At 41.6% G+C, this 10564-nt stretch overlaps 1 protein-coding gene across 5 annotated transcripts in view; it reads right to left on the minus strand.

Annotated features, from left to right (window-relative positions):
* Positions 1–10284, minus strand: part of uvssa (UV-stimulated scaffold protein A) — an 82896-nt gene extending 72612 nt beyond the window's left edge. The window contains exons 1-7 of one of the 5 annotated variants that reach the window (XM_046030852.1): positions 10081–10284; positions 9460–9672; positions 8740–8893; positions 8252–8428; positions 7239–7359; positions 6267–6845; positions 2107–2216 (exon numbers count right to left, since the gene is read on the minus strand). In XM_046030852.1, coding sequence (XP_045886808.1) covers positions 2107–2216; positions 6267–6845; positions 7239–7359; positions 8252–8428; positions 8740–8893; positions 9460–9569 — 1251 coding nt within the window. In that variant the 5' untranslated portion in view covers positions 9570–9672; positions 10081–10284. The other 4 variants (XM_046030851.1, XM_046030850.1, XM_046030848.1 and 1 more) reach the window with 4 other exon arrangements.
* Between the last annotated feature and the right edge of the window lie 280 nt (positions 10285–10564).

Raw genomic sequence — 10564 nt, forward strand, 5'->3', positions numbered from 1 at the left:
ATCTCCACATTTAAGAGTAGGCTTAAGACTTTCCTCTTTGATAAAGCTTATAGTTAGGGCTGGCTCAGGTGAGTCCTGAACCATCCCTTAGTTATGCTGCTATAGGCCTAGACTGCCGGGGAACTTCCCATGATGCACTGAGCTCCTCTCTCCTCTTCTTTCTCTCCCTCTGTATGCAACCTCATCCCATTATTGCATGTTACTAACACAACTTCTCCCCTTTCCGGTAGTCTTGTGCTTTCTCGTCCCTCTCCTCTCTCCTCCTATCACTTCCTGCAGGTTTTCTGGCTCTGGAGCTGTGGAGTCTGGATCTGTGGCTGCGGGTCACCTGCTGCCCCCGTGTTCCTGCTCGACACCCTCTGCTACAATTATTGTTACTAGTCCTATTGTTATTATTGTTATTATAATCATTAACATTTTGATTATTATCATTAACACTACTATAAATATCTGTACCATTATTCATTCAGTCTATAGCAACATCACCTTTACTGTCTGTACCTCTGTGTGTATATAGAGGGTATGCATTGATGTCACTTCCCCTTCCAGAACAAGCTGGACTGAGTGGCAAAACATCTTTTACCATGGCTGCGTTTGCTCAAATTAAAGGTAGTCCGACTCAACAGTGATCCTTACTGCTTACCAAAGAACCAGCGGTCCAGCTCTTTCCCATTTTAGATGTGTTGTTTGTGTTTTAGCCGATTCAAGCTAATACTGCTCCTCGTCTTTCTGCCACTCAGTGAGCCTAACTGCGTTCTGTGACATCATGCGCATACCCTCTATTGTCTAAGATGCCTCCCTCCCCTCACCCCCCCTCTCTCTCCCTCTCTCTCTCCCTCTCTCTCTCAACCCCAACCGGTCAAGGCAGATGGCCGCCCACCCTGAGCCATGGTTCTGCTCGGGGTTTCTGCCTCTTAAAAGGAAGTTTTTCCTTGCCTCTGTCGCCTAGTGCTGCTCTTGGTGGGAACTGTTGGGTTTCTATAAATATCATCACAGAGTATGGTCGAGACCTGCTCTCTTATGAAAAGCGCTCTGAGATAACTGTGAAAACCTCATAAAAACTACTACAATTACCAGCCATCGTTGACTAATATTGACCTTTGGAGGATAAGGCAATGTACATTATTCAGAGTTTTGGTCACTTGAATTAATGTCACAGACAGTGTAAGAGGGGTCTGTTTTAAGTTTACATGTTTTATAAAGAACGTGCATTTGGCTACTGCAATAAGAAAGATATCGACACGCAAAGGCAGCACTTTGTGTTGAAAAGTGGTGAGGTCACGATATTGGTGTCACAAGAACGAGATGTGATGATATTTTAACACAAGCCTACTTATAGAAATTATCAATGCTGAAATATATGAGCTGGATCTGGGGCGCTAGAGTCCAAGTCAAGTCTCAACCAGGCTTAGAAAACTGCATAGCTATAAGGAATTCTGTAACTATAACCTGGGGTGGTGATGGCGCATAGATAAGATGCTTGCCTTTGGAGACCCAGGTTCAATTCCCACTGTGAGATATCCAGCAGTGTGTCCCTGAGCAAGACACTTAACCCCTAGTTGCTCCAGCGGCGTGCAACCTCTGACATGTATAGCAATTGTAAGTTGCTTTGGATAAAAGCGTCAGCTAAATGAATAAATGTAAATAACAGAGCACAACCATGTAATGTGCAATGCCATTAATGACAGCTTACTAACTAGCCTACTGTAAGTCAACATACGCAGACTCTCAAATCCAGTGTTATGTTAACTAAATAAAACTTTAACATTACATGAGGTTACTAACCTATTTTGTGTTCAGCACTTCTTTGTTTGGGTCTTGTTGTATGAGGTTTTAAAGCCAAAGTTTATGATGAATGGCTCAGCAGCTGCTGCTGTTTGTTATCCTCTCCCACGTGTGGCCGCGCGGCGGGAGGGGAATAACAGTAATTGCATCAGACATTTGCTAAAAAATAATTTTCCCAGACAGTACAAGATTTTCCAGGACATTTTACTTTTTCTCTCATTTGCCAGGTGTTTTCCATGACTGGAAAATTGGACAACTGTTTACCAGGACGCCTGGGAACCCTGTGGATGTCATATGTGAGCCCTGTGTGTTTGTACCAACCTGAACCCAGCCCTGCACAGCTGGTAGGTGTTTGGTTTTTATCAGTCTATAGAGGTCTATCACCGTGGAAACCACTGCCTCATTATCCTCTGTCTCCTTAACATGAAGCCCTGTAAGAGAGAAGGTAAAGAAAAGAAAGACTGATACATACAAATACAAATATTTCATGTCAAGTAAATAATTGCAGAACACATATAGTTTACACACTGGTGCCACTCACAACGTGTCTGAATCACGGGTAAGAAAACACCTAACTTTACCATTATGACAATGAACAACTAACCTGGCTGTTAGTGCTCACTATCAAGCTAGCATGTTAATATTGGGGAGGTTGTGAGCTGGTTTGGGTCCCTCACTCTTAAAAACAAAAACAGGCTGCAATATATAGTAAAGGTGTGTGGCAAAATTGCCCACAACCCTCGGACTGATTTAAATTCCTTATATGAGACAAGGACCCTTAAGAAGGCACAGTCAGTCCTGGCCGACCCAAGTCACCCCCTTAACAGCTGCTTCATGTTGTTGACGTCTGGCTAAATGCAGGAGAGACACAAAAAATCTTTTGTTCCTGCTGCTATAGGCAACAGAGCACTTCTCTATTTGCCAAGATAATCCATCCACCTCACAGGTGGACAGCATGTGTATTGCACAGGTGTGCCTTAGGCTGGTCACAATAAAAGGCCACTCGAAAATGTGCAGTTTCACTGTATTGGGGAGGTCCGGAAACCAGTCATTATCTGGTGTCGCTGTCTGCCATCTGCCCTATACAGTGATAACCGGGATGCCATCAAATGTGACGACAAACTGCAGTCAGGTCGAGACCCTGATGAGGACGATGAGCATGCAGATGAGCTTCCCTGAGACCGTTCCTGAAAGTTTGTGCAGAAATTCTTTGGTTATGCAAACCAATTGTTGCAGCAGCTGTCTGGGTGGCTGGTCTCAGACGATCTTGGAGGTGAAAAAGCTAGGCTGGTGTGGTTACTCGTGGTCTGCGATTGTGAGGCCGGTTGGATGTACTGCCAAATTCTCTGAAACGCCTTTAGAGACGGCTCATGGTAGAGAAATGAACATTCAACTCACGGGCAACAGCTCTGGTGGACATTTCTGCAGTCAGCATGCCAATTGCACGCTCCCTCAAAACTTGAGGTATCTGTTGCATTGTGCTGTGTGATGGAACTGCACATTTACGAGTGGCCTTTTATTGTGGCCAGCCAAAGGCACACATGTATAATACCAGACCATTCTCATCTCAGGACGTCCAATACCAACACTTGTACCAAAAAGTGACAAAACGTAGTTATTTGACGCCAAAGATACCCTTCAGCGTCTCATAGAGAAGCTTCCGGATGCATCTCTATAAGACGCTATGGGGCGTCTTGTACAGTTGTTGTGATTTGGTGCTATATAAATAAAATTGAAAAAATAAAGTGCTATATAAATGTAATCCATCACTATTGTTATGATGTTTTTATTATTGTTTACTGATTACACCACCGCTACCTACAGCTCTGCTTCAGCTATTGGCTCATCTGTGTTATGTAGATTGACCTGGTGGGTAAAGTGGACTCAAAAGTCCTGTTAGAGAACAACAAAGCCCAGTTCAATAAAATATCTGATCTTGTTGATGAATGTTCTTTCCAGTTACACCAATCTTTCCAATTTGGGGTTCTAACAACTATATATTCCTTTACAGACCAGAATATGAGGACTGTGGACAACATCCAGACTACTGTGTTTCCATGCACCACACATGGCTGATCTTCCAGACCCAGGACAGAGTAACAGGCAGTTCAGTCAGGCAGCATACAGACAGTTTGTAGTGTGGCAGTGTGGAGCACTTGGTCACAGAGTCCTGATACCGAGTTACTGTCTGGAAGAAATCGGACCGTTCTTCTGATCCACTAGGACAATACAGACGTTTAGTCTTAGTAGGTAGTAAGATGTAATGTCACTAACAGATATGCAAATGATCCCATCCACTGTGTGGATAAATACCTGTACATTGTTTTTGTTTTCTTCCCAGGAGCGTAGAGAAAATACAAAGTATATTCTTTCCTTAATATTTTTATTCTTTAAATAAAACATTGAAAATGATAAATGTCTTTTCTTTACACTTGCAGCATAAACAATCAAGCAACTACATTTATTTCTTATGTCTGAAATAATGACCAACAAATGTGGTATAACACTTGTTTATTGTTTATTATTATACTACTAAAACTATAAATGATCTATTTGTGATATAGGTTGTAGTTTCATTATTAAAATAAGTATATACAGGAAGAAAGACAAGGTGTGTTCAGAGGTATCTTAACTGATTACGAAGACAGTTCAGACTTTACACATAGCATCGTATCGTTGCTGTGGAGATCACCTCTCTTACATGAGTACCACATTTCAAAACCAATTACATTACTTTTGTTATCACCTTGCTGTCCCTAGCAATACAGTTTGGGCAGGGACACATGTTGACGGGGAGGAGGATGGCACTCTGGAGGTCTGCGATGTAACTGTAGTCCTTCTCCACTTTCAATGAGTACAAGCTCCACTTTCTAGACTTTTTGTTGCACACCTTGCCATATCTGGTAATACAGAAAGGAGTATCAGCTTAGTGAAAAGTTTGTAAAACCTGACATTGTTCTCTTATAGAGTAGTTAGCATTTCCACATAAAATGCAACCAAAACAATAAATCAGCACCATCATTCTGTATTCCTCATACTGTTGAATCGTTTTTGACTCATCACTTATAAATGTATTGAGTAAAATGCATAGGAGTACTACTAATGCAACATACTGAACTGTGTCATCAGCTTTCCTCCGGCTGGTCTGTAGACACGGTGGTTGTAATTCAGGCCAGCCAGCTTGGTCCGATCAGCATACACTGGTGAGAAGTACAGGGTTTTGGAACCTCCAAATCTGCAGGTGACCTGAGGGCACAGTAGAAATAAAATGCACAGTAATTTTTCCCTTCTGATTTTATAATTCGTGGCAAAGCAGAACCATTTACAGTATTAGTGTTTTCACACAGTAGGTTTAGCTACAGTATATATAATGTCAAACTATATAATAAGTAGCTTATATACCACAAACGCAGATACTTGGGGACCTTTAGCCAGCATTATTTATGTACACTAATGTTGATGTGTCCTTCTCATAACTACAAAAACACACAAATAAACTTCATCATTATATTTGTAAAATGTCTTGTTCAAAGATATAACAGAGTAACATTCAGTCAAACAACGCTTGCAGACATAAGATAGGAAATGCATAAACAGATTAGATACAAGGTAACGCTAGGTATAAGCAGAGATGTTTGTGTAAGTTATAAATAGCTCTCCGGCGCAGTCTACACCTACATCGTCTTACCTAATGTTAGCGCTGGCTAACTTCTCCAAGACAGCGGCACTGCTGTTTTACAACTCAGCTGCTGCTACTGATAATTCATCAGCTCTTGCTCGATACACCAGCCTACACCTTCACAGTTGTAGTTACCGTTAGCTGTATGCTAAGAAAGTACCTATGTTGGCAAGCGATACATACTTCATGAAAGTGACAAATTACCATCAAAATGAAAAAAGCCAGATTACCAGTCAGCACAAATAAAGCATGATGTCCCTTGGGGTCCCCCAGTTGTCGGCATCGTTGAAAGCCACTCCAATATTCGCTCCGGTCAGACCTGTCCTAGCGTCACGTCGTCGTCGGGTCTGAGTGACTGTGTGCGCGCAGCTACTAAAATTGGTCGCATGATGATTACTTGGATCAGAACCTAACTACTGTAGTTTGGACGTAAAGTCATAACTAAGGCAAGCGGCCAATCAACGATCAAAGATAGAGTTCCATCTGCCTCTACTTGACTACTGTGTTTCAAAATGACATGCAATTAATGAACGATGCTTTGGGACCATCAGTGAATATAATTCTGTGACACTGAATGATTTACGCCTACCCTGGAAAATGTGGAACTATTTACTGCTGGACTGTAGTACTTTATACTGAAATTTGTCTATATATTTTTTGCATTCCCACATTAAATCAACACCTGTAGGGCTCTGTCAACAGAAAGTAAACATTCTAGGATTTGTTGTATTACATATTTAGCATTCTAAGATGTGGGTGCGCTTTCAGGCATTTCACATGTACCTTGTTGAGTTGTACCTACCAGGAATGAGGTTCAGGTCCAGACTGTAGGAGTGAGAGATGAGTCCAGAGTTCCGAATAAACAAGTCTTCACAAAGAGGTTCCTCCTCTTCTTCATCACCACTTCCCTCCTCGTCTTCCTCCTCCTCTCCCTTACTCTGCGCTTCCTTTATATCTAGCTTCTTTTGTTCCCTATCTTCTACCTCCTCTCCCTTCTTCTCCACCTGCTCATTTCCATCCCTCCTCTCTTTATCTTCCCCCTCCTCATCGCCAGACCTCTCCTTTTCCTTCCCTTTCTTCTCCTCCCTCCTGCTGTTTCTCATCTCCTCTGTCATTCCTTTGTCTTCCTTTCCTCTCTTTCCCTCCACATTGCTGTTCTCTTCTTCCCTGCTGACCTCTTGTATCATCCCTTCTCTCCTGTCATCCCTTAGGTCTTTGCTGCAACAAGGCTGTTCATCAATTGATGAATATTCATTGGCTGGTTGGGAGTTTGGAGGGCTGCTGATGGTTGTCTGGATGTCTGCAAGGTCAAACTCAGGGAAAAGCAGCCTCATACAGGAGTCCATCTCTATCAGCGTTGCCTCCATTTCCTGGTATGACTCTAACAAAGAAATTATATGCAACACTTAAACACTAACAGCATGTTTTGGTGTTTTGTAGGAGTGTAAGAATCTTATTTAAAAAGATATTTAAATACCAGTTTTTGTTTGAGTCAAACAATTCTATGCAAGCCAAAAAACAAAACTAAAAGTAATTTTAATTAATGAGATTAGAATGATAAAAATACTAAATATTTGCTTCCTTTGGAAACATGCGACACAAAAGAACATTCATTCTAGGTCTCAGCAGGACTACATGGGATTACAGTACGAGTATGTTGGATTGTCAATCAGAAGCAAACACTGAATATTTGGTCCAGTCCCAAAAAATTTATTATTGGTGTTGTTTTTTAAAAATCACTAGAAGTGGTGTTGTTGGATGATGTGGTGTTTACCCTCCATGTCTTTGGAGGCTGCCTCCACTCTCTCCTTGTAGATCCTCTCCATTCTCCTCTGTCTCTCCTCCTCCCTCCTCCTCTCAGCTACCGTCCTGGCCTCAGCATCCTGGAAGTCCACCTGACCGCATGGACAGGGATTTATTTTAGACTGTTGATGGGACATTGCTACACATTTGAGGTTTGGTAAATACAGTTCCTCCGTCCTCACATCTCTCTCTTGCCTCATTTCTGGGAGGAGCTAAGACATGAAAGGAACCCATTACACGCACTTAACATAAGCATGTTAGCATCCTAATTTTGGCAATTAGCTCAAAGCACCACTGTGCCTATGTAGAGCCGCACACAGCCGCTAGCATGGCAGTAGACTCTTAGCCTTGTGTAAAATATGAGTCTGCATGACCAATTAATTTTAGATGTCTGTGTAGATGCTACTCTAGTCACATCTCCTCACAAGTCAGAGGCATGAATGGTGCTTTATCTATTTCTTAACATTTGAAAAGAACTGTACAGGGATATAAACTATGTAGTGTTGTTATTAGACTCATCCACAGTAACAATGTGACACACTTTAATAGGCATGCAGCTTTTTACATTATAGTGGCTCTGAATCATGCAATTCAGTGTTTGGGTATTTATCATTAAATGTAAATGCTCCGTACTTGTATAGCGCCTTTCTAGTCTTTTCGACCACTCAAAGCGCTTTTACACTACATCTGCATTCACCAGTCACACACATTCATACACTGAGCCTAAGTGCTCAAACGGAAACTAACATTCACACTCACTCATACACTGGCGTAATAGCCGCCAGGGGCAATTCGGGGTTCAGTATCTTGCCCAAGGACACTTCGACACGCAACCAGGGGGAGCCAGGGATTGAACCACCTTCCGATTAACAGCCAACCCGCTCTACCACCTGAGCCACAGCCGCCCCTAGCTAACATGAAGCACTGGACACTTTTTCATGCAATAGCAAAAGAAAAAAAAGACAGTTTTTATATCCCTCTTACCTTCTTAACCTGTTTGAGAAAGTGGTAACCCAGTGCTAACTTCTTATAAGCAGTCCCATAAGAGGTCTGCCATGACTGGACAGTCTGGATGGCAAGGGACCTCAGCTTCCTGGCTATATCTTTAGGAGGGGGGAGGGGCTGCTCTGAGTCAGTCTCTACTGTCAACTCCAAGAACTCCTGCAGGACGGGGAGGATTGAGAGGACACACGACGTACTTGAAGATATATTTCCAAAAGCTGACCAACATTCTCGTTCCTGACAGAACCATACAGTATTTAGTGTCCAGGTTCCACAGAGCTTGTTCAGACATACCTTTATTTCCATAAGACCTTGCATAGAGTATGATAAACTGACAGGTTACAATGACATGGGAAAAACATTATGACTATGCTCTCTTTCTCTGATCAAATATGTATTAATCACTACACTTTAGTGTTGTAGTGTAAAATAAATTAATACCCGAAGTCAGTCTACTATGATACCAGTACCTGAAAGTTGTCCACCAACAGGGTTCTGAAGTGGTGTGATCTGGAGAAGAGCTCACTGGCGATCTGAAAGGCAGACAGTCGGACCTCTGCATGTTCTTGGTTGAGCTGGGACATCACTGAGTGGTACACGTGGTCTATGCAGTCATTAGACACTCTGGGAGGAGCGACAGGCACCGAGGGAATACTTAGTAGTGATTTTTCAGTGAAATCCATTTAACAATATATACATATTTTTAAAGCATTTATCTTATCCGCATTCTTATAATCCTGTGAACTCTAACTTTACTGTCATGTGTCCAAAATCTTACACCATCAAAATATTTGCAGACCTAATTAGTAATGGTGATGCAAAATATCAGACAATAGCAGCTTAAACTGTATATCATTTTGTTTTCAAGTGCTTTGTACACTTTCTGCCACTGAGTGCTGACAATTTGCATGTTTGAAGTCAAACGAAAGACTAGACTGGTCAATTTGAAAGTGAAGTGTGTCCACTTAACTCCCTTTTGATGGTGGAATCTGGGTTTAAAAAAATAAATAAATAAATAAATAACTGCAGGGTTAATGTGTGGTACAGTGTTTCAGAGACCATGGGGCACATTGTGTTGTTGATCTTGGTCTTTAGTGATACTACCAAATATATTTTAAATAAATGATGGTACAGTTACTTATGAGTGATCCTGAGATGGGTAGGCTTATTGCCATCAGTTAGTGACATACTTGCAGATCTTCTTGATCTCCTTCAGCTTGTCCTGGTTGAGCTGCGGTTGTCCTGATGTTGTCAGATCCTCCACCAGCTCTGACAGCCTGTCCCTCTGCCACAACTCCATCACTATTCACTGAAAAACCTGGAACACAGATGCTACGGACTACAAGAAGTTCACCTGGAGTCGAGTTCTCCAGCCAAACCAGTCAAAAAATATCGCCGCGGAACTGGAAAAAGTGTCATGGAATCAGCCAGGTAATCAAGGCGTGTCATATGTATTACATTAGACTGACCGATTCGATGATAAGACATGCCAAGCATTGGGACTGCACACCCGGCCTGTATTGTATTATCAGTCCAAGTGTAACTTAGTTAGCTAGTTAGCTACATTCATTTACTCATTTTAATTTAATTTTAATGTACTAAAGTCAAATAAGTGAATTAATACATATTTACACAAGAAATTTAAAAGGACAACATAAAGAAACATTATACAAATCCCATTCACATATCTCAAATCTAAAGTTTGTAATATAGTTACTTAACGTTACGTAAACGTCAGTGTTTAAAGGCTAGCACTCTATTAGCTGCTAAATAAATAAATACTAACAAATGTAAACACAGCTGTCTCTTACCAGCTGGTAGCGTGCAATATAAAATATTGAAACCAGCTATTAGCTCCAAGTGACAAAGGCAGCTTGTTGTCCATTCATGAAACAAACAGTTACACGAACGGCTGCTCTTTTGTCCCGTTTATGTCGTCGTCGTCGTCTTCTTCTTCTTCTTCTTGTAAGATTCCGGCAGTGTAGACGCTTATGAGCGTATTACTGCCCTCCACAGGTCAAAGTTTTAACTAAATTCTTACATACAGTCCTGTGTCATGCAAGAATGAAGGACTGCCTTGGAGATCAGTTTATGCTCGTCACTGTGCCCAAACAAAGCTAAAACAGAAAAAGCCTTAACTCCAAGTCCTGACAGTTTATTAAAGAGTACATTTCTTTCTGCCTTATACTTTCTGCATTCCAGGAAAACATGCCCTATTGTCTCAAGACTCCCACATTCACACAAGCCAGAAACATGCTTCCCTACAATGCACAAAGAATAATTTAATCCACAGTG

The sequence above is a fragment of the Micropterus dolomieu genome, linkage group LG19, assembly GCF_021292245.1.
Source record: "Micropterus dolomieu isolate WLL.071019.BEF.003 ecotype Adirondacks linkage group LG19, ASM2129224v1, whole genome shotgun sequence".
NCBI classification, from domain to species: domain Eukaryota; kingdom Metazoa; phylum Chordata; class Actinopteri; order Centrarchiformes; family Centrarchidae; genus Micropterus; species Micropterus dolomieu.